Source organism: Acyrthosiphon pisum, chromosome A2 (assembly GCF_005508785.2).
Source record: "Acyrthosiphon pisum isolate AL4f chromosome A2, pea_aphid_22Mar2018_4r6ur, whole genome shotgun sequence".
Lineage (NCBI taxonomy): Eukaryota > Metazoa > Arthropoda > Insecta > Hemiptera > Aphididae > Acyrthosiphon > Acyrthosiphon pisum.
The window spans coordinates 45,377,006-45,403,978 of record NC_042495.1 but is presented as its reverse complement, the minus strand read 5'-3'; the positions used below and the strand labels follow the sequence as shown (position 1 = coordinate 45,403,978).

Here is a 26,973-nt window from a genome sequence, read left to right as displayed (position 1 = left end):
ATAATCACGAAAAAGTTTCAAGCATTTGTCATGATTACAATAGTCCTGATTTGATTCATGAAGTCTGTGCTTTAATGATATTAGGTAAATGTGTATTCTTGTGTCAAGTACTCCATGTGTAATAGCTTAAACGTTCACGTCATGCAGACATCGTTGAATTGCAATTCCTGACCAAAAGTTACGGCTTAACGACGGACCTTAATATACCTCTTTTGTAACAAATGTGATTTTCTGAACACAAACGCTGCAGAACCCTATTATGCAGTTATGCATCGGACATGATCATCACCATATTTTAGAAATCTATAGTCATATTATATAAAAAAGACGCAATATAAGTATATGACTATGTAGGTTAGGTTATAAAACAAATACGATAGGTATAATGGAAATTATTAAGGTGATCATTTTGGAAGCTATCGATTTAAAAACTAATCAGCTTAAAATACGCGTGTGAAGTCCTCCCCACCATTTTTCCAATTCACTAAAATCTTCACCAGTATTTTGAAGAATCTTGTTTTCTCCGCAAGAAGCTTTTTTTTTAGATTATAAATCATAAAGATTTTATATTTTATTTTTATACAACTCACACAAGATAACAGAATATAAACACCAATATTTTATGATTGTTTCGAATATTAATTTAGTTCTTATTGTAATTTTGTGTACAGTCTCTATTTATCAAGAAATGAATGTTTTTCGCTAAGTGTATGACTTTTGTTCATATCCCAAAGGAATACTGTCGCAAATGTGATAGGTACTTTGTTATTCATATACCGAAAGTCTAATTCAATATTTCCAAAATGTCCATTCTTTTTTGCCATTTTTAAATATTTAGTAAATATTAATACAACAATAAATTTGAACAAGAAAAAATAATTTTCAATTATCATCAATATGCGTTGTTATTAAACCTAATAAAACTCATTTGAGGTAAAATAATTTATAGTCTTAAGACCTTAGTCTTCTTAAATAAAATAAAATAACAATATAAATTAAAATATGAATATAAAGTTAAAATAAAATAACTTTTTGTAATTTTCTGCTTTAGTGGACTTAGTAAAAATTATCTGTTTATTTGATTTAAACATTTTATAAATAAACAAATTTAAATTAACAGTATAGGTAGGTTTTAGGTAAATTCTACTTAGAATTGATAATTTAATAAGCTAGGTACATAATATTTTATTTATTATACCAACTATTAATGAATCTGTTTAACTAAATCATAATTGAATTCTTATTTAATCTGAAATACAATAAAACTTACAAACTTTGGAAAATGTATTAATAGAAATTTCCAATTTTGTGGCTGAAGGCTGTGCTCTCATCTCGGTACAAGGCATTGAAATTCGGTTTGCTATAAGTACCTATGTAAAATGTATAGAATATTTTAAAAATCTTATGGTGCAAAAATAATTTAATTTTTACGAAGTGTTTTTACTTGTATAAGCCCTAAGGTTACGAATCTTTTAGATTTTTTTGTCTCTTAAGAAAAATTTCCCTTTTCTAACTTATGCAATAAATTCATACACGAATAAAGTGAGATACTTTGGTCATAAATTGCTATTTGCTGTAGGGCACGCATTCATATAATATAAATTGTAGATAAATATTATTTAGAAACATCGTTGTTGTACATGATTCTATTCATATGCCAATCGTTAAATTAAAAATGTCAATGCATACGTCAATGTTAAGAAATTTTGGGTAGACATTAAAACAAATCGAACTCATGATATTATAAAATCAATGACAATATTATGATATAAATAATATATACAATTGTATAAAATAAAAAATTTCATTTTATATATTATTGTACTTAATTTAATAAAAAACGATATATTTTTTTAAATTAATATATCAATGGTAACAAGAAAAGTAATATATACTGTTGAGAATTCTCGTTGAGCGTATTCGCATTTAAAAGAGGTGGTCAAATAGGGATATTGAGATTCACGGATATTGGAATTTGAAACTTTTTTTTGTTTAAAACCAAATGTATGTGTGTAGTTTAAATAGTCAAAAACTACTCTAATGAAGTTGAAAAAAATCTCAGAGATTTTTTTTAAAGATATCGAATAAGTCTAAAGAGCAAGTAATTTAAACTACGTTAAAAAATGTAGCAAGTGCTAAATCCAATTCGCGACTTGTGATTGCCCATCTAGGTCGAATTATCTTACAAAGATAGGTACACTGAAGCCTATGGACTGAGGTAAGTATACTAAAACTGAGATACACTGAGATACGCCCAAACCGAGATACACCTCTATAGCGCATATGCTATATAGGGTTTGCCGAAAAAAAAACTGCACACGGGCGAAACCGGGATACTCAGCTATATAGTTAAGATATTATAAAACTAAATGTCCTAAATGCTGGCTTTTAAATAATATGACACCTTTTTTTTGTAACGTCTGATATAATATTAGATCCTTTCAAATAAATTGACTCGATATAGTCTTTTATATTATTAGTTTTCGTACATACATTTTTCGTTATTACATATTATTTAAATTTATAGATTTCTTATATACAAGAATATATGCGCAATGGATAAAATTCTTCGATGAGCCACCATTTAACTTTATAGAATCAAATTTGAAACATACGGTCTTGAAAAGAACAATGCCACTTACCTAATATCATTGATTATATATATATATTATTAGTATTAATAATCAATGCTAATACTAATATACTAATTTTGTAAAGAAGCTATTATATTAAATGCTATTCGAATAAATGTATTGTGTTTATTCAAAAGCCCATGAACTATATTAATAATATTCAAATGATCAACAGAATATTATAATTTGACCTATTACAATTTATTGGTTATGAGTTATGACAATATTTAAAGTTTTATCTTGGCATAAAAGACCCGTAACAAGTTTTGTTTGTATATTTCATAGAACCTTCTTAAATCTGCGAGAGCCTGATTATTCAAATAATGCATGCTCGCACTCATAATCATCAATTATCTATTAAAGCATTAAACAAGAACATAAGCTGTTTTAATCGGTTAAGTAATATGTTTGTGCATTTGCGAAGTGTTTTATAATAATGGTATGGAACTTCATAGAATAAGTGTACACACATGTAAATACTTGAAATTTAATTATTCATTGGTATAATCGGCGTGGTAAAAATTATGAAAAACTGTCGCTACGTACTTATCCCTATGAGTATTGAACAAATGGCTGGAAAAAATAAAATGTAAAAATAGGAATTAATTCTTTTTTCATTTTCTACATTTTTCAATAACTAAATATTTTAAGTCCCATATATATAGTTACTAATTTCATATAAATATAGTTATTCGTACACATTATAAAGTATTTTACAATTTTTTTTAATCAAAATATTGATGCATATTACGCCAGAACTCATCAGGTTTGAGGACTATTATATTTTTAACTATTATCTGAATTTAGTTTTAATAATATAAGATAGTAAGAATCTTCGCCCCTTTTTCGTTATAATTACCAACAACAATAGATTTTCCAACTCTCTCAAATATTTGATATTTATAATGCTTTTTTTATTTTTATACTCATAATAATATTATTACTTTTTTTTTTTTTAAATTATTATTTGTACATTTTTTTTGGGCTATGACAATTATTATATGTCACTAAATAATATTTTAAAAACGTTTTTATAATAAAGAGATAATAACTCATAAGTCATATTCGTAATAATATTATGCACATCGTTTATTTATTTATTTAATAACAAATTTATTTAAATAAAACAAATATGGAATGATAGTAATAGTAATAATAAAATTAATATAAAACTAATCAAATATTTGTTCTTATACAGTTTTACTACATTGATAACGTCATCATAGTCCATGGATGTTAATATGTTATATATTATATAAAACAAACTAAATAAATGTCATAATTATGACAGTTAATTCAATGGAAAATAATATTATAAGTACCTACAAAAGAAGATCATCAACAAAAGAACCAAAACACAATTCACATAATGTGAAAAAAATGTAATGAGGAATAATGGAGTTGATTTTTACTCTATTTTGAAAATTTGGGTAATAGCTATAAATGATATAATCCACAAATAACTAGTCAAATATCAACATAATATTATGTATTATTAAGATCATTCAAATTTTTAGTATTCTAAAAAACAAAAATAAAGTTACTTAGATGTAGTAGAAATTAAGAATGTTGTCCAAAATTAAATGACTGCAGATACTGGTGCAATGAGGAGGAGACTATACCTGTTTTCCACCAAAATTACCTGGTTCCCAGGTTTGCGCATGGCCTAGCTGTTTCTGCCAAAAACAAAAAAGGTTAAATTCCTCTTTTTATTATTAGTAGACAAAATTCAAACTTGAACGATGAACAATTTATATAATTTTTATAAATAATTTAAAAACTTAAAAAATAAATTATATAAAAAATAAATATACAATTTGTTTTCAAATACATTTAATTGGAAATTTAAATACTGCGATTATCCTTGATTATAGGTACTCTAACAGACTATTATAATATAGTATAGGTAACGATATACGTATTTAAATTTTTAATTATTAAAAAAAGTTTGTATATAGCAACAATTAACTTAGATAAATTTTAGCAAAACAAATACAATTACCTTAAATACCTACCTAATAATAATAATAAGTTAATTCAGTTTTTGTCCGTTTTTACACATATATAACACTAAATATTTATCAACCAGCTTTTTATTTTATACATAGGTAGCTATAAATTTCAAAAATGAATACTAAAAATAGCTAGGAAGCTAATCCAATAAGGTTAAAAACCATTGGAATAGAGTATATAGTTGTTCATTTTCAAAGTCGTTTATTGTCATAATATGTGAAATACATAACACAATATCTAGTCAATAAACTACATTAACTACATTTTTTAATCAAACTTGTGTCCAATAATTTTGTGTGTTTAAGCCTTGTATATCAAAGGGGATACGCTACTGAAATATTAAAAGTTTGTACATAATGTAATTAATTTAAATTAAGTTTTACTGTATGTATAAAATATACATTATGTCAATGTGAAACAAATAATTCTCTAAAACCTTAAATGGATCTCATTGTAACGAATATCATCTTAAAAGCTCATGCAGTCATGCCTCTATATGTTAGTATGTACACGAATAGATAGGAACCGTTGTTTCAAATAGTAATGAATAAACAGACTATTGTGTCAATTTAAACACAAAATGCATCTAAAATACGCATACAAATAATTGAAATACGAAGTATGAAGAGCTTAAGCTTAATTAAATTCGGTGATTTTTTTTTTATAATTTATTCAAAGCTTTATCGTTAAAATGCTATTGTCTAAAAAGCTCTTCATTAAAAAAATACCGTTTTACCAATAAAAGAACGACGTTGATTTATATTTTATATTTATATAGTTAGGTCTTTTCCAACGAATAAAATATCTTCAACCTAACCACTGATACAAAACCAAACTAATTATGTGAGAATGATAATAAAAAACACTGACCTGAAAGTACAAAACCATTTTGCAAGCTATAGTGCCCATGAACCATGTTTCTGTGACATCCCACACCACAGTTGGCGGCAAGCAGATTAAAATCACTAAAAAGTCAGCCACCGCCAAGTTAACGATGAAATAGTTCGTTACAGTTCGCATTGTTCGATTCCTAAAAAATGTAGCGTAAATAATATCAAAAGAAATTTAAAGAACCAATTATGTTTAAAATCAATTATGGATAAAAAATGTTTTAAAACAACTAGACATAATTTATTGTCCACACATACAGTGTTTAATTATGAACTATGTTTTTGAAATATGTTATAAATGTACAATTGTGTTATAACGTACCTATTCATACCTATTTTAACAACAATAAAATCTAGATAATTTATGTTGTGCCGAGAGCCATTATTGATACTAATAATTAAGTTTTATACAAGTAAATTATAAAAAATAAAAATATATAAATTTATAGAAAGTTGCATCTGAAATGAAAAATACACTTTATCGGGTAAAAATGTGTGTAATAATAATTTTAACTAAGCAACTGAATAGCAATTAATTTTTGATTTAAAATACAAACAGAATAGTTTATTAAATATCTATTGATTTTATTTTTAAGCAAAAATTAATTAAAATATTGCTAAAACATTGAAATCTTTATTTTAGATGATTTTTATTAAATAGGTACTATACTAATAAAAGTTATAATTATTACGATAACTAAAATTTTAAGTGTAATTTTGTGTTATTGTCTATTTAATATTTATACGGTTGTTTTATTTTAGATAGAAATGTATACATACTTTAAATATTTGAATAGTTTCCGTTTGCAATGCAAATGATAGATTATACAATTATCGTATAATGTCAATAAAATCAGCAAGTAAGCTTCATCTAAGATTCTAATAACCATATCAATTCTCAAGGACATCTAAGTTTTCGTTTTACATACCAAAAAAAATACGACTCTCACTATGAATTTTGCTGAGATCAGGCACGAGTGCAAAATTACGTATTTATAATAACCATTTAATCATTAATCTTAAATTATTATTCAAATTTTTGTTTTTATTATTATTATTAATTTTTTGAAATATTTTCTGCGACCTCATGTAATCATGTTACCTGATTGTAATGATAAGGACATATAGTTATAACTTAGATATGACAATATAAATTATATAGATACTATAAAAATGTACAATTTACAGTTTACAATATGTTTGTGTACAATTAATATGGATTTAAGTATTAACAATATAAAATTATAAGAATTAATGTTGCTTAGGCCAATACAATTGAATGGCTACAATATAATACTATCCTCTGACCTCTGTTAGTCTTGTTGTAATTTGCTGATGATATGTGAATTCCATGTTCACTTTCTGTCCAAAATTAAGTCGTAATATTTAATGTTGGGTGACAAAGGAAATTAGTGCAAAATAAATTGTGTACATATACCTATTTATAACAAATTACAAATACCTACAAATGGTACCTATGAAATAAAAATTAATGGTAAGTGGCCGTGTCGAAAAAAAAATAGTACTTATTGTAAGTAGGAAATAAAGATTTTAATCGAGTACTAGCTTACCTAAATAAACAGTAAGCTTTTATGTAAAAAGGTTTATTTTTTTATTTTTTTTTTTTAAATCTTGGTTTGAAATAAATAAATTTGCATGACATATCATTAAGTTATTAATTATTATTATAATTTGTATTTGCTGCTTTATCTATAATTTAATTTATGATAAATTGATAACTAATATTAAAATACTAATACAACACCAGTTAAAAATCCATTGTTGACTACTATTAAATATTAATAATTAAAATACAAAAAAAAAATCATTACGTATTTTTTAAAATTTAATTTCGACATAATATAACCAAGAAAAAGGCGAAGAAAATAAAGACAACTAAGAAAAAGCATAATTTGATTGTTCGTGGACTTTACAGTCCATACCCTCCAGTTGAAATAAATTATTTTACAATTTCCGTTCAGTTTTTTTTTTTCAATACTCTCGCAATGTCAATTCAATTGAGTATAATAATATGATAACATTAATCTCTTTTCTATGATTGTAATTCTTATCCACTCAGAATTAATATTAAGACGTGTCTTACCTGTAGACGGCCACGCAGACTAAAGCGTTTCCGATAAGTCCGACCACGAAAACCATAGAGTGCATGACTATAAATACCCATTCGGATTTTCGGGGTGTTATGTAGTCGACCAGATAATTGTGATATTCCTCATCGGTATAGTTGGCCATTTCGTCGTACTCGGTGTCGTTATCCTTCACGAACGATGGCACAGTTGATTCCCGTCGAATTGTCAAATTGACGTGTCCTTCGGCCACGCCTGTCGTTGAAAACGCGATCATTGTAATCAACGTCCATCTCACCCACATTGTGTCTGATCCAGGCTATATAACAAACAGATGAACTGGTTAATTGTTTTCAAGTAGGTCATCTCATATACTCCTTAACTGTAAAATAAAGTGATTTGTTTAAAGAAAAACCAAATATAACACAAATACACAATAAGAAAAGCTTAATATTATGGTGAAAGGCGTACTTTTGTAAATGACGTGAACAATAGAAACATTGTATATATTTTATCTAAATGCATAAAAAAATCCCTCTGCGAGACAAAAAGTATTTAAAATTTTTATTTTAACGGATTAATTGATCACTAAGTTATATATTATTATTATTATTATGAATTTGAATAGGTACTCATGAGAACAAAAGTACATATTTTGCAATTTAAAAAATCATAATTATTCATAATTTGATATATGTATATACTATCCCATTTATAATGGTTGTAAAATTATAGAATTTTAAAGATAAATATATAGCGAAGAATATAATGTGTTTTCAATTTAACTGTCAATTTCATCTCCTCGTTAAAAACAGATTATTAGTATAACTTAAAAATCAATACGTTACATAATATATGTAGCCAATTAAAAATACTAAATGTACTTGTTATATAAATTATTTTATTTAAAAATATTTTAATAATTTATGCTGAGGCGCTGAGGTGCAAAAAAATAAAATTAACGAATTAATGCGGTAACTAACGACCAACGACAAAGAATTAAATACAATTGTTGGTCAAATAAATTGAATGGTAAAATTTTAAAGAAAAGTTTATCGCTTATTTTTTACAACTTTTCATTAAACGTTCAAGTAGTAAACCCCAAAGAAATTCGACAAACTAGTCTATGATTAGCTCAGGGAAACATTTTTGGCAACACTCAGCATTTATAAAGTGCCTTTATTCCAAAAGCTTTATAAAATAAAGATACTTTTTAACAATTTTTCGCTGTAGACATCGGTTTGGTAAAATAAGTATTTTTAAAAATATTTTTTTATATTTTATATGAATTAAATAGTTTTTTTTAATTTCCCAGTGGCTAAATCAACTAAACCTTTTTATTAATTCTATAGATATTAGATTTGTTCAGGTAGGGGTAATCATCCTGTACGGATATACATATTATATTATGTTAACCATATACCTAATACGGGGAAAGGAATACAAATAGGGAAAGGAATACAAATAGTTCGCCCCCAACCCCTTTAACAAAACAACGTACGCCTTTGTGTCATATAGACTTATTATAGTACCTACATTTTGGACGCCAAAAATAAAATAGGTATCGCAATTTATAACTATGGTAGATAGTTTATGGGTGAGGAATGTATAATATCGTTCGACCCTATTAAACATTACACAGTGCAATTCAGGAGAATATAATTTCACTCTAAAGAAAGATCTGTACGCCGACTAAGGTATAACACGTGCAGGTGATTAATATTAATCATTGTAATGTAAAGTTTAATGATCAGTCAAAGTAATAGGTATAAAAAAAATCACATGCCTAACAATTAGCAGTAAAAAATGTTGGTCTCATTTAAAAAAAAAACAAGTGTGTATCGCCACGGGACACTCTTAAATGGGATAGAAATCTATACAATTTATAATAATATGGTCTATGAGCTTATTTTAAATTATAATTTGAATACATTTATTATTAAAGGAAAAAATTAGGGTGAGCATGCTGGTAAATCCCTCTGTATATTCTCGTATTTAATTAACTGGCTCAATTTGATTTAAAATGTATTCCAGGCATAGTAAGCATATAAAATCTCGTATCCAAGGAAATGGTGAGCTAGTATTAAACTATTATTTATTTGTCTTTAATCTCGAGTTATTTTCTGTGTAACGAACAATTATAATTTAATATAACTTTCGTACTATGATGTCTTCAATAACAATAAATCTCATGAATTCGAACAAAGGTCGTGTGAACTGCCATTACGCTGCAAGTCCATTGACTAGGCAGTACTTTTCGATGCCAAACATAATGTTAATGACACCTGAAACTGTTGAAACGAAAATTCAAGCGCCGTCCGCCACGACAGTCCCAACTAAATCCCTACCCGAACTCAATGTAGCGGTGCCGGTCACTTGTGTGGATCCGGATATGCTGCAGGATACGGATGCTGCAATAAAGGACAAAGTAGTAACCACGGACACGGTCAAACCTAGGAGCCGATATGTTATCATGTCTTTAATAATTTCATTGAATTACGTGGATTTGGACGTGGCTAAGAGTCGTGCGAGCTATTACGCTTCAAGTTGACCGACCAAAGTCTATTTTTCCATGCCAAACATTATGTAGATGACACCCAAAACGGCAATCCAAGTGCCATTCGCCACGATTAGTCCCGATGATAGAGTTGAAAACCCTGACCGAACTCAATGTAGCAATTCCGGTCACCAATGTGAAACTGCAGGATACAGATGCTGCAATAACGGACCAGGCGGTAACCACGAATGGCGGTCGAACCTATAAGAGCCGATCATTTTGGAAACGTACTAAAAAATTCTTCAGGCGATTATTGTGCTGCACGTATAGTTCCGAGCAATAATTTCTGTTGTTCCACTGTAGATGCTGCTATATAGAATATACCATATAGACTATATAGGTACCTACAATCTAAAACAATATTTTTTTTAATCATCTCGATACTCTATCGAAGATATACCTATGATATGTATAGAATGTATGAAATAATTGTACAAACATTTCGAAATAAAATGAAATGTTCAAATAATAATTTGTATCACTTACGCATTATTAAGTTATTTATGTTATTATAATGACGTATAAGTTACACTTTTGATAAATATTCCTGTATATGAAAAAATATTTGAAATAATTATAGGTACCTACTGTAAATTGTATTAATTTAGCACAAATATATATTTTCATCGAATAATTCAATTGGTTTCTTTTTTATGTATAATTAGTAAACGTCAAAACACAATGTAAAATTAATTTATAGCGAGTGAAAATTTTGACCGAGGAACAAAAATTTTTATTTTATTGTCCATTTTATACATTTTTATTTACAAAATAATTTTCAAATTTTCATGATTTAGATGAATTTTAACAACTTATAAGGAACTTTGTATTATAATGTTGTGCTTATTTACCACGTGAAAAGTTTTCATCGAAATGTATTGAAAACTAGAACATTTAAAATTTAAAGTATCTATAAATATCTCAAAAAGAGCCAAGTATATTGAAAATTGTATCATGTATAGAAAATGGTCATATAAAAATTTAGTGGAAAATTATTTCTTTATTTGGTTTTGAGTTACAACAAAAAAAAAACAAAAACGATTTCGTCAAAAATTCCCGTTTTTCTTTTTTTTTTTAAGTAATTACTGAGAATTTTACTTTTTACCTCCCAAAGTACCAACTAGAATCACTTGACTACCAGGAAAATGCTGAAGCTGAAAATCAAAGCATTTGTACTTCTTTAAATAGTAAAGACAAACACACGAAAAATCCACATATCATTATGAAACCAATACATTCACCGCTCCGCTCAAAATCTATATTACACTGCAGGGTGCAGAGTACTATCTTACACAAGTCCGAAAACTCATTTTATGGATTGGAAACAAATCGCATATCGTTTATTAATATTGAATGGGTAGGTACTTAACTACTTAAGACTTCATAAGAAAAATGTGCTACCTTATACCTAATTAGAATGACAAATTTGAAAAAAATTATGTGAAAATAATCCTGTTATCTTAGTTAATGAAATAATATTATTGGGTTATTTTATGTACCTATTTATTAATATTGCTGGGTATAAATAGGTACAACTTAAACTCATATATGTAAAAAAATCGTATATGGTATTAAATATGACTTTTAAAAAAATAACTGATGATAAATAAATAGTAGTTTTAACTTCATATGGTAAACGTTTTATTTCACTAAGTGAAAAAAATTACACAATGTATTGATGTCAAATTGGGGTCATTTCATATCCATTTCATGAAATATTCTCGTATTTCACAAAGTGTGATAAAGACGTTTCCACTTTATGAACAAATAGATTTCACGAAGTAGCTACGACATTTATATTACCTATATACATTATACACTCGAGTCTGAAATAGTTGAATTATTGTTAATAATACAAATATAGTCATGTTATTTATTCAAGGAGCGTATTGTTAAAAAATGTAAAGAACAAATTATTGTAAATTAAACTAGGTAGGCAAAATCATAAAATATTTCATTTATTTACGGATTACGTTAAAAATAAATTGAAAACAACTGTATTTAATTATATTATACATTAATTATTAGTTCTTAATTATCATTAAGTGTGAAAAATATGTATGTTAGGGTATGTAATGTTTAATTTTAGGTAATTTTGACATTAGACAGCTAAGCTCGACAATAGTCAAAGTCGAAAATTATGCACCTTTGTAATATTGTTGTTCCCAAATATGGATTCACCATTCCCCGTGTAATTTTTACATTAACAGAAGGTCCTTTTATTTCATAAATTATAAATAAAACCATAATATAATAGTTAGGCATCATATTTTAATTTCTTTATTATTCCAAATCGAGGAAATACACTGTCGATTTCGCCTAGTTGTGCAGAAAAGCATTGATTAATTTAAATCAATTCAATTTTGGCCACTTGATTAAATAAATGTTCTCTTACCCGACTTTTGAAGGTTAAGCGAACAATCGAATTAAACTGATACACGGCTATTATAGTTTATAAATTATAAGGATTGGTTGTGAGTATCGTATTGTCGTATAATATAGCATGTTTAAAGAAAATATCATATTTAGTACATTTACACTTTTATAACATTACCCAAACCCTTGGAGCAATCTTAAATTACTCAGGAAATGTCTATAATATTTTCCTGTCGTTGTCTTTGGTAATTTACTCAACAAACTATATAGGTAGGTAATATAATATCCTAAGTCTTAAATGATCATTAATAGGTAAGTTATGTAGGTGTATCATGTAATATGTCATGTGTGAATTTGTAACGGTGTATCGTGTAAGTGTGTAACTAATATATAACTGTATAAAACAATATCTGTGAATCAATCTTACTGGCCACTGCAATTGAGGGTATTTTTAAATAAAAAACAAATTTTCACAAAACAATTAGTTATTTTCACGATCACACTATGATTTTCATTTTTCAAGTATATTAAGTGCATTAGTAGGTATACTATTTATTTTAACTCCATCTTGATCAGGATCTAGAACTAAATAGAAAAAAACATCATATCTAAATCTACTATTTAGTATTTTTAACATATCAAATATTTTTAAAACAATAACCTTGAAATACCTACGATCAAGCGATGCATTTTATATTTGGTCATTAAAAATATATTTGGAAAAAGGGTTCCCAAATCCTATTATATTTCATACGAATGTAAAAAAAATATATAATAATATACCTGTCACCTGATTAGATTTTAAAATGATCAATGTTAATTATTTTCGGTACTAACCGATTTTTTATATCCCTGACCAATCATGTGAAAAATGTATAGCCCCGCCACTCAGGTTTTTTATAATAAATCGCGGCCATCCAAATAATAATAATTTATAATTTATAATTATTATAAATATATATTACGTTAATAATCTAATAATTCGACGGTTCTCGGAAAAAAAATTGTACCATCATTATAAGTACCTACCATAGTTATTTTTTGAGGAAAAATATTATGAAACATTAAGTCTCCATCTTAATTTTAATTTTGTTTGTATAATTATTATTGTTATTATATAAATTACCTAATTTATATTAATACATCATAAATATTAAATACATTTTTTTTAAATACATTATTATTATACAAATTTAAAAATGAATTATTATCACTTATACGCTACCTACAATGTCCTACATATTTGTTACTATTATTACATAATTATTCAAAAATGCATTGTTGTCATTTGTACTATTTGTTATAATTATTATGGATGGCACGGCAGCGAGATATCAAACCTGAGTCGTGGGCCGATAAAGTTGTCAGGCACCCGGGCGAGGATATAACAAACCACGTAAATATATTATAGCGGTATACCTACTAAGTACTAAGTACTTACTACTGTATAATTAATCCTCTATGGCATTTGTATGAGGTTCCCACTTAGTCACGATGATTTCTTTTAAAAGTGTCAAGTACCCACGAATAATATTTTTGAATTAGATACAACAAAATGACTAAAATTGTTATTCTTTATTTAATATCACACATACGTTTGGTTTTAAAATGTAGTTTCTTTATTCCAGACCATAAGGACAAAAATGTAAAAAAATTAATAATGTATACATATATTATGTAAGTAAATAATATCTATCGTTTAATATCACACATACATTCGGATTTAAGATGTAGTTTCTTTATTCCAGACCATAAGCGTGACAATTTGATTCATATAGGTATTATACTTGTACCTAAACGCCCAAGTAACCAATAGCAACCATTTATATACAAAAAAAGGTTTCAATTTCCATCGTTAATCTAAAAATCCTTGTTTGAGGACCTTTTTATAATGTGATTTTTGGAAAATCTTTTCTTAGTGGGTCTCAACACCATAAAACTACTGACTAAATGTCATACTCATAGTTTAGGTGGTTCCGACTAGGCGATGATGAATCAGTCAGTCAGTTAGTTAATCATGACAAATTCTTTTACCTAAAGATTTGTGACCCAGCCACCTAAGTACCTAAGTAAGATAAAAAATAATGGTAGGAATATAAATATTTTTATAGTATTGGAAAAAAAAAAATACTAATTTCTACTACAACATAGACTATAACTATTATAATCTGCAATCATTGACAAACATTTTTAAACAAAAAACGAGTTTCAATTTCCACCGTGAATCTCAAGATAAAACCTAACCCTGTTTGAACACCTCTATAAAATGCGAATATCGGAAAATGTTTTCTTACGGCACATCTAAAGCATTAGAATTTAGAGGAGCCACTATTTCCAGATTCTTACATTTTGTAGTTTTTGAGATGTAGTGATGAGTGAGTGGTACTTGGATTTTATACATATAGATTCATCTCTGTTTATTATCACTTAAATAAGGGTCGTGTAGATATTTCTACCAATGATGTTTAAAAATGTATGATTTGATTACAAGTTTCAAGCTACCCAAATTTTTCTACTTTGTATACTATTTATTATACACTATCGAAGTATCACCTATAACTTACCAATGAACAGGGCGACGGCTGTAGAAATGTTTAGTAGACTAAAATTATTAAAAATGTACCTCTAGTCTAGAATAACTATAGGCAGATTGTCCAACTTGGTAATACTATGTACTCAAAAATGTTCAGCTAAATTAATTGATTTTGACAAAGTTATTGAAACCTTTTCCCAAATGAAAAAAGAAGAACAGTATTGTTAATAAGTGTATATACATTTTTTAGTTTTATGTTATAAAATTAAAATGTTTGATTTGTTTAAGTAAAAATAAAATCATAAATAACAGCTAAACCGTTTCAATACACCAAACCAATGATTTTTTTGTTCTTATAAGTGGTCTCCTTAAATTCAGTTGACCCATCAGTTACCATAATCTGCCACCGTAGTACAATGTACACGTCATCATGATTGTACAATATACTCAATGAACATTAAATACAAATTAAGATAAAATTAAACTGTTCAATAATATATTAATAAATATGAGTGGATTAACAAACGAAGAAAACCACCCATTAATAGAACTTATATTGACAGTATTTATTTATGACAAATGGTCCATTCACCACTTCCGTTTCAACTGACAGTGAAATTTTCTGGTGAATTATCGAATGCCAGGTTATTGATTAAAAGGTTACGGTGGTTTTGGGAAGTTTCAAAATCGTAACGGATCTGGGCCATTTCATTAACAGTGAGCAGATTTATTCACACTTAACAGTAGGTATATATATGTTGAGGTTTAAACATTCATTAATACAAATTACAAATACAATCTATAAAATATAATGTATTATAAATTCGCTTAATTAATTTAATACGAAGAAAATAAACTATTGTAAAATAATCCTTAATAATTTGAAATTTATAATATTTTATTTTTATAGGAAAATAATATAATTACAACTAGTACTTAGTAGTCTATCTAACTTTTACAGAATTTATTATGATGAATTGAAAAAGTTTGTAACGGTTTATGTTCAATAAACACATTGCAAACAAATTCGTGTTTACACTATTAAAGTACTAACTTAATTAAAATATAAATTAGGTATATAAATAGCCATAGACCATCATTCTTGTATCATACTAATATTCTGTTCCTAGTAATAATGTCAAAGTATATGCCATTTTATGGGTTCTTGATGGATATACAAACGAGTATATTCGGTTGTTTATGCATAATAATGTGCTAACGTTTAGTGACCCCAAAAGTTATTACTCAACATATTTGGGTATATTTCAAAATATATTTGATTACATATTCCCTAAAATTCAGATAAAACAGTTTACTAGTTACCATGAAGCAGCAAGATTAAAGTGCAGTATTCACCCAATATATATTAAGTCATAGGGCCCAGATAGACCCAAGTGACTTCACTCTCTTCCTCAAAGATACCGCGCCGGATAATCAAATTTAATAATACTAAAATTAAGCTATCTATTCAATTGTACATATTATAATATTATATATATATATTTAAAAAAATTAATTTAATGTATTTAGGCGTTTTATAAAAAATGTTTAGCCTCTCTCAGTAGAATAATTCAATAATCCACACAGACTATCCAACAACATTCCAATCAATATTATCAATATCCAAACCCTATTCATAATGATAATTCAATTATCTAGTTAAAAATTCTTCTAGCTTAAGAAGATATTATAATTTATAGTAAGTATACAATGTAATCTTACTTTATTATATAAAGAGACAGCGTTTGTTTGTGTGCAAAAACCTCAAAGACTACTTGATCGATTTTGAAAATTCTTTTACTAGTAGAAACAGGGGCGTCATTTGGGGGGGGGGGCAGGGTGTGCAATGGCACCACTAACTTAAAAAATGTTAACAATTGGCCTGCCATTAATACTCCAATGCGCCGTCATAATTAACTTATACATGTTTTCATATATAGGTAATATAAAATATATATATTTTAAGCTTTTGTATATGTACAGTAATAACATTAGCTGGTTGCTTTAACTGCTTATAAGCTTTAAATTCTTTGAATTGCTAGCTATTTAAAAGTTGCATTAGTCGTTATGAGTTTCAATTAGAATTATAAAAGGGAAGGAAAGAATATTTACATAGGTTTGCATAAGTTTCCTACATTTATATATATATATATAAATATATATTTTTTTTAATGGCCTGGTGAAATGTCAAAATTGGCCTGCCTAAAAGTTTGCACACCCAGAAAAAAAACTGAAATGACGCCCCTGAGTAGAAAGCTACGTTATTTCTGAGTGGCATAGGCTACTTTTTGTCGCGAAAATAAAACTTAAAGAGGGTGTAAATAGGGGTAAAATAGGAATAAACCACCAGTGATGTCTTCTGTTGAATTGAGTAAAAACGATAAACTTAACAATTTTAATACTTTAGAGTTAAATTATACATTTACGTATGCACCCCACGGTGTCCGCAATCTGCCACAGGTAGATTTTTTTATCTGATAATATACTACTAGCATAATCACAAGCCAGTCTCACGGGCAACGCCGGGCGGGGTGGCTATAATATAATATAATCAAACGTGTCCTGATTGACTGACTGGCTGATCAACATAGAGCCTAAACAATGATAGCTTGAAGCTTTCAATTATCAAAGTTTGAATCACATACAGTTGGTATTTTTAACGTTTAACGAAGTGCACGGGGTAAGCTAGTAATAAGGAATAAAGTAATAATTTAAATCACCACTGTCAGGCCATAATGGCCACAGTTTACGGGGTTTTATTTCTTTAAAAAAAATAATAAATAAATAAAATATGTTTAAACTATTGGCCTTAGCAGTTGATATTGTGTACGATCAATATTCAACATTCAATAAAGGTAAAATTTACTAGATAAGTTGATTAAAACGTTTTAAATGTTGTTTAACTATATGAAATATCATATGACTTAGGTTAAAATAATAAACACTACTTCTCTGTCTTACCTACTACCTATATTTAATATTTTTTTCTATTATCGGTAATTCAATTGTAAATAAATTACTTAATGAAATTAATTTACAAAAAAACATTTTGTAGTATCTTGAGTGAACCATATTACCTATAATATAATATTAAATTTATATATTTGTTTTTTTATCATAACATTATTGAGACATTTTGGCAGGGTTCACGAGAATTTGCTAAACCAGTGATACTTTATACATTTAATATAGATTCAATAAATCTATAGATATTATTATACCATAAGACATAAAAACCCTTTCACGTAAGTATCAGTATAAAATAATCAATTGAAAACTTGCAGGAAACTAAGATAACAAGCCCGGCCTTACTGACAACGTGTTCCTATATATACACAATTTATAAAGCGCACTCCACAGGTACATATAGTCGCGTAAAAAGGGTTTGATATAAATTTTAAAACTTTGGAAAAAATAATCTACTATGAACAAATCACGTATTTTCTCTTTGAGTCGTTTTGGTGTTGACTTTTATTATGATAAAACGAATAGTGCATGAGGTTATAACTCTGAGGCTATACTACTAAAAACGAACTGCGCGTATTGAGGTAAATGATAATATTATATATCTTCCAATCCTTACTTTGGACGTAAAATTACATACGTTAACTAAGAACTTACTCTTTTCTAACGATGAATTTGTATTGCGTAAGCCGTTATATGTCTCATATTTTTTATAAATTGGTATCGACTATGGAAATATGCAATGGATGTACCTAATGAACAAAATATCAAAATTTAAGATTATTTAAGTAGGTACCTAGTATCAAATTGATAAAAAACAAAATCCATGATTAAGTACAAAAATCTTAGTCGGTTAACATCACACACATTATTTATGAAAATTAACTCATTAAAGACTTTAACAGTATAACAAAATCAAACAAAATATGTAAATATATTTACTTTTTTTATTACAAAATACGTACATATGTGTAAACGTTAAGTGCCTATAATTAATGCATACTTTATTGCGTACAAACATCATGCAGATTCATTGTAATATACAATTATTATCATTGCTCAAATTGATATTTACTCAAATAATAAATTATGCCATTTAATACTAATACAATATGGGATTTAGTGGATTGGTGCGGCACGTTGGCTGCTACCAATCGCGGAATTCGACTGACAGTAAGTAGGGCCCGCTGCTACTAGCTCCCGAAAGGGCGACCCGGGTTCGTAGTAGTAAAAACCTTGCCAGACATAGGTACCTACACGTGTTTGCGTACTTACCGTAAAAATTGTTACAACACCGTACCGTACCAACCTTACCAATCATAGTTCATAATCCCCTACAACAGCTAATGGCCATAGTCGCCGGGCTTAAGTTCGATAAATAAAATAAATAAATAATATAGAATTTAACGTAACCTTATCAATAACTACAATATTCATAAATTTTAAGAAATTTTTATTTTTATGGAATTTAAGTCATAATTTATAAACTTTCAACCTCCTATTAAAATTATAATATTTTACGAAAGGGGAATTTTTATCATAATATAATGATTTTTAGCTTTCATATTACCTACGATATATCTATCAATAAATTGATTTATTGGTTTAAGAGCACATTAAATTCAATAATGGTCTGACTAAAAAAATCCTCCAGTAAATTAACATATTTCAGATAAGAAAAATCAAAAATCAAAATCACATTAATCAAATTATTATTTATTTTATATAATCCACTCACTAATGCATTATGATAAGATATCTACTTATACTTTCATATATGAGAATATACATATAATAAATTAAAATAACGTTAAATTAGAAGTAGGTATAAAGCCTTTTTTTTAAATTTTTTTTTTTTACAAGATACATTATACAATCTGTATCATTGGATACAACAGAATATAGACTCAAAGTAACAAATATAATAGGTAACATCATTTTCATGAAAGGAGCCACCTATTGATGACACTTCCAGACTTCCTATGATTATTACTATACTATTTTTGCTTAATAATATATAAATATATTATATAACAAGTCACGACAACACTAAAGCACCTAAAGTGCAATCTTGGGGAATTACCAGGTATGGTAGTGGACGCCAAATTTTTGATAAAAGGATTCGAATTAGTTTGTAGGTGGTTGTGGAATCTTTTATAGAAACTTTTAAATTCATTATTTATTTTTTTAGTTTTAGGTCCAAATGTAGAGAAAAATTTGAGATGTAGGGAGGTGCATTTATTAAGTTCCTTAGAGCAATATTTTGAAATGCTTGAATTTTGTTAATGTTCGATTTTTTTGTATTACCCCATAACTCCATATTGGAAGTTAGATGCCCGTGGAGATGTAATTATTAATGCATAATACAGTTTTCAGCATGCATAGGTAATTATTTAGAACTAGTCTTTTAGTTCTTATATGGTGGACCCAAGTAAGTCTTTTATCGAATGTTAAACCAAGATATTTAACAGTAGGAGAGCAAAGAGTGTGAGTACCATATAGAGAAACATTAGCACACGGATCCTGTCTGACGGTAAAGGTAGTGTGAATATATTTGCTTTAATTAACTTTAAAACTCGGTTTAGTAAACCAGTTTTCCATATGGACAAGGTTATTTTGCAGATAGGTATGTAGAGGTAGTGTCATTGTTGATGGAGATTATTGCTTTGTCATCAGCATAGTCAGCTATTTACGTATTAAGAGTGGTTGGTTGGTCTGAAACATAAATGTTGTACAGAATAGAGGATAAAATGGGCGATTGTAAACTCCCCGATTTTAATGACATGAAAACTCTCCCGGGCTTAGTCCAATAATATCTGACGGAAACATGTAAACTCTACCGAGTCTACTCCAGTACTACTTTTCGGGACCATGTAAACTCTTCCGGGTCTACTTCAGTTCTACTAAGCTAAGCCCTATGCTTGCGATGGGGCCCTCAACGGTATAACTAATAATATTACGACAAACTATTAAACAAATTATATCAAACTTCCACATAAACAATTTCAATTTTTTAGCATAATGTAATGGCAAGTAAGAAATATGTGACTGCAAAAATTAAACTGCAAATGGGAATATTATATATTATAATATAAAATAAAAGAACAGTATGAACAAAAAACACATATTTATATTATAATAAACGTGAAAAATACCACTTTTACAAATGGAGATGGTACAGAATCAACTTTCAATTTTTGTGATTAAACCCACTTCTTCTGTATACTTAGCTCTTTAGGAAATCTATTATGTAACATAATCATTTTATGGATTCTAGGGACTTGAATTGTAACATTCAGTGTATGTTGAGGTCATTCGTATGTTAAATATATTATATTATCGGGTATAGGTAATGTGCCACGTGTCAGTTTGCGAAACCTCCAGCACCTCCGTCCGCACAATCTACCACCTCTGCCCGCAATCACACTTTTATAAATTAGTTATTATATTATTAACGTTATTATGCATATTACCGGCCTCCCACCAATTTATTGTTCCCAAGACCTACGACCGGCTACCGCCACTTCTCGTTGTACGCTCTCTTCTCTTCCTGCTGCCTGCGGTGACACATGGTCACAGATATTATTATTGTTTTAACGGATTTTTCTTCGGGAAACATGGAGTAGCGGCCGTTGAAGTTTTCCCCGGCGATGCTCGCAGGAAAAACGATTGATGAAAAAAGGTGATCAGACATCGACGGGTGTCTGACCCTTTTCTATATAATGTACGTATTATTGGTATTACATGATTATTATTATTATTTTTATGTATCTGGCTGGTAATGTCAGTGAAGTTGGCCCCCCCAACATTGTCCGATCAATTTCAAACCTACACACTGACACTGGCTGGTACAATGCGTTAATATACATTTATACATTATTATAATATACGTTCGAAGCGAACAACCGGTAACCGCCTAGAGGAGCCGTTGTGAATTATAATTTATTCTCATTATTATTATTGTTTAGAGAAACTATTATTGTCGTCTGTTTAAATTATTTTTGCCGTTGTTTTTTTTTATTAAGTCCGAGTTTTACGCTCGTTTTGAGCTTTCTCGGCACCAACTCAATATACCAAGTTTTACTCACCAAAATATTGTCTATTGAGTTTTGTTTTATTATTGTTATTATTACTACTGTGATACCTGTGTTTCCATCTCTTTAGCTTCTTATTATATTATTATGGTAAAATAAATCCACGACGCTCCGGCCCTATGGGTCTCTGCTCGTGATTGGCAGCCTTGCTCAAACCGGTGGTTAACCACATGACTCTCAAGTCATGAGCAATATGTCTCGAGATGTCACAAGACATTAGGACAAAAAAACTTGGTAATGGTAATAATGATAATAGTTATAATGAAATAAAATAAAATGTCTATTAATAAAACATACAATGGAAAATAATACTAATGAATAATATTATACTAACACGATCATTCACAAAAAAATTCAACTGTATAAAAATAATAAAAATCAATGTTGCTGTAGCTAGCAATTATATTATAGTATTATAGTATTTATAAAATACAATTTAAAATGTTAATCACAATCTCTGCAGTTTAGTCAATTCATAGGGTAGCAAAAACATTTAAAACAACTTGGGAGTGCTTAGACATTTCTTTCGGGTAAACATAATATTGACCCGGGAGAGTTTACCATCGGGAGAGTTTACTAGCTCAAAAAATCGGTAGAGTTTACCATACAATCGGGAGAGTTTACCACGAGTCACGACCCGATAAAATACTACCTTGTGGAACACCGGGCGTTTCATATAACTATATATAAGACTTAACCACGAAATTAAATTATTTATATTATATAATATAAAATATTTTCTTTAAACAGAATTTAAATATCTAATATCTCAGAAAACAAAAGGTTAGGATTAAAAATCAAAATATTGATTAACAAGTCTTAAGTTACGATAATATTATATTAGTCATTAGGTGTAAGTATAATTTCGTGCAGGTATATTGATTCAAATTATGATGATTTGTAAACTTGTAATGTTGTGGTATAAGGTATTTTACATTTATACAGCGCATAAACATTTTACTATCAAAAAGACTCGCACAGATTATAACTAAAATAATTAAACTTAAAATATTAATTTAGTTTATAATGACGATGTGCATATTTTAGGGAAAATCATTAGGCTTAAATACTCACGTAATCCGAGTAAAATGGGATCTAGAAGTGGGATAATAATGATATAGTTTAATTAACCTCATCGTTTGTCCAGCAATCTTGCTAAGACATCGAATATTATTATAAGAACGCTTAAAAACTGAAAACAATCATAGTTCTTTATAGCGTTGAAATACACTTTTAATATATTATATCAAAATTCTATTATCTCTAAAAAAATAATTTTAAGCACACGCTATAGCCCAATTCATAATTTATAATCTCATCTAATATATAAAAATGAGTGTCTGTCGTCTTCTACTGTCTCTGCTCAAAAACTACAGGACTGTTTTCAATAAAAGTTATGTCAATAGATTCCTTAAGACTAGGAAAGGGTTTGTAGCTTCGTATTTCAACCTATATAGGTCGCTATAGGGTGGCTCACACATGAATTTTGTTTCGGCTCACGCAAATAAAAATTATTTTGTTTATTTAAATAGTTGCCATTGGTTACAGATAATAAAATAGTTATTATGATTGAATATAATTGTCTCATTTATCTATATTTATATAAACAAAAAATTAATTCTTCTTCCTCTATCTGATATAGCCTAAAAAAATACTTGACCGTTTTAGGTATGCTTGTTTTTTTGTGAAATGGCCCACGTTTTCGGTTTTCCGGAGAAGGTTTATAGCTATTGAAATCTTCGATCTGACAAGTAGAATTATTAGTACATTGTTTTCGTGCAACGAATTACAACCGGAAATTCAATTCACACAAAACGTGTTATTACGACACGTAAATAAAATTACTAGATCAATATGCGTGTACAATCACAACATATGATGCATTCGCTGAATGTATCACAAAACAATAAATTGTCGAATAAACGGGAAAATGGTAATCGATGAATCCAAACAATGTATCACTTTGCCAATAAACTAAATGTAAAATCAAATCAACAACAGACAAATATTGATTCAAAATATTTTCCCAAATATCGTACAGAATAACAAAAATCATTAGTGGATCAGTGCACGTGCAAGAAAATTATCCAAGAGTTATATTTAAATTAAATCTTGAATGGATGTACCTACTTATAGCAACGCACGCAGTGCACATAATGTTAATAATGTATATTCAGTGTTCGGACTTATCTAAATAAATTTATCAAGATAATTATTTGTTCATCTTTTATCTTATCCAGATAAATAGTTACGAGGTATCTAAACGTTCATATTAGATAATTTTTTACAAATCTAAACAAATTCATCTAGATACATTTTTTATAGATAAAAATCGCGAAATTGTACAAACGCATTTTAAATATTTGTACAGATTCTCAAACCAAGTTTATGGTTTATAAATAATGTAATTATTTTTATTTATATCATTATTATTATTATGTTCCTAGTGCCCAACTAAAATATACTTAAATTTAAAACCCATTAAAAAAAAAATTGTATCTTTTTTTATCTAGATAAATATGAGTTAAGTTATCTTTTATATCTATCTAGATACATTTTAGTTGCATTATCTTTATCTTTTATCGGATCGAGAAAAGGCTATATTATAACATCACGCTACGACCGATAGGATCCCGGGTAGGTGCTCAAACAGGGATTGAGATTTACGATAGAAATGTTTGTTTATAAATGGTTGCTATTGGTTATAGGAGAAATAATTAGTAGAAATAGTATTTATTTATTATTGGTTGCCATTGGTCAATCGGGAAGATTATGCTAATTAGCATAAAATCGAATTTTCGCACATTGCCTATCAAGGTGGCTGAGTTGCACTTTTAGCCGCTCATCGCCGTGGTCCGCGATCCGACGTAGTCGAATTGTCTATCAGGGTGGCTGAGTTGTATTTACTGCAGCGATTTATACCCAAAAGGTGTTGAACAATGACGATTTTTTTAAGAGTTGTCATTTTTACGGGCAACGAAGTGTGCGGGATCAGCTAGTAATATAATTTAATATATTATATATTCTGAAATCTATAAAATCTATCAATAGCAGACAGCAGTCAAGCTCGTAATTAGTATACCTACATACATTTAAAAAAAACTATTTAGTAGTTTTGAAATCATTACTTTTATAATTATCAGAAAGATTATGATGTCATAAAAAAAAAAAAAACACTGAAATATTGTGAGCTTGTGAGTTGTGACCAAAGATTGTGACCAAGGTATGAAAGCATTTCAATACAGTTGATGATTTATTGTGAATCATTGTGACTCTTGACTTAAGAAAAAAATAATATAGATACCTATATATACTTAATGCTGTTGTTCTCAATACATACTACCTATCTTATTACTGTTTAATATTTTTTCCAAGATTGAACTAAAATAACAATGAAAAGCATAGTACTATAATCTATAATTAATAATAAGGTATGTCTATAAAATGTATAATTTATTTAATCATATTAATTAATTAGATCGTTATAAATTTATAATAATTGAATGCCTACAAATAAAAAAATAAGCGTACTTTTTAGCCATAGGCATGCGAATATTATACATTTATAACGATCTAATCTATATATATATAAATGAATGTATGTGTGTGTGTATCCATATTACCATGGCAACCAATTATTTATTATTTTGAGATTACCGTCGGTGTGTGTGTTCATATTACAATGGCAACTAATTATAAATTAATTATAAATTTCCGATGGAATGTTTTGTATATAAATGGTTGCCACGGTGATATGTAAAACATATGATTCATTTAGAGTTGGCAACTTTAATGGGCAACGAAGTGAACGGTATCAGATATTTTTATATATATATAGATAGATTAGACCTCTGGGCAGAAGATAGGCTGATCTAAAAAAGAAGAGGACCAACCCCGGGACGTGCTCAAACAAGGATTTTGAGATTTCTGATGGAAATTTTTGTTTATAAATAGTTGCCGTGGGTTTCAAAGCTATAATAACAATTATTATTAGTTGCCGGGAAACGAAGTGCACGGGATCAGCTAGTTAATTAATATAAATTAAAAAACCATGCAGGTGGTGACTGCAGCGTTTTTGAACCCATTCCTAACAAGACAACTGTTGAGAACTTTTAAATACTCATTTAATTTATTATTAATATATAATAATAATAATAATAATAACAATTTATAATTAAAAATGAACCTATCATGTAGGACACCTAACTAGGTAGGTACTTACCTAAATAATTGAATTTAATTATTAATAAATCTAAATTACCATTATTTTTTCAGTGAATACAAGAATTGATGGTACAATCTCTGGAACAATGGTATTTCTTCTATTATAAAGGATGATTTTTACATACAATTATTAAATGTACTTTAGGCCTACAATACTCATAATAACATGGAATTTCGTTTAAAAAAAAATCAAGATGATCTGAGAAGTAGTTCCAGAGTTTAGCCTGTAGAGAGATTTTCATTTCACATTTATATAGTTAGATATAACAACAAGTAGAATACAAGCTCTTGGCTCAGGGGCTAGACTTTTAGTGCCCTAATTACAACATTTAAGGAGGTGCACCCGGCACCCCCCATCAACCCTGTGTATGCAAATGTTTTAACTTTATATGAATTATAACTTATAATTTATAAAATCTTAGACATTAAAATTATTTAGCATGATATGCTTTACTAACTAGTTTTATGATAAATATCCCGAAGATATAGATTATAGATTGATACTTTATTAAGTAACAACTTTTATTTTATTGGTTAATATTTTAAAATACTGTAAGGATATTAATATTAATATGGTAATAAACATGAAATATAATATGTCA

The 26,973-nt window shown here is 28.1% G+C and overlaps 1 protein-coding gene across 3 annotated transcripts in view; it reads right to left on the bottom strand.

Annotated features, from left to right (window-relative positions):
* Positions 1-4,039: 4,039 nt before the first annotated feature.
* The window catches only part of LOC100573248 (orexin receptor type 2-like), a 31,149-nt gene continuing 8,215 nt past the window's right edge, over positions 4,040-26,973 (bottom strand). The window contains exons 2-4 of one of the 3 annotated variants that reach the window (XM_016805807.2): positions 7,641-7,942; positions 5,517-5,676; positions 4,040-4,309 (exon numbers count right to left, since the gene is read on the bottom strand). In XM_016805807.2, the coding sequence (XP_016661296.1) occupies positions 4,250-4,309; positions 5,517-5,676; positions 7,641-7,942 (522 nt within the window). In that variant the 3' untranslated portion in view covers positions 4,040-4,249. Of the gene's footprint in view, positions 4,310-4,484; positions 5,677-7,640; positions 7,943-18,710; positions 18,806-26,973 lie in introns of those variants that run through there. The other 2 variants (XM_029490108.1, XM_029490107.1) reach the window with 2 other exon arrangements.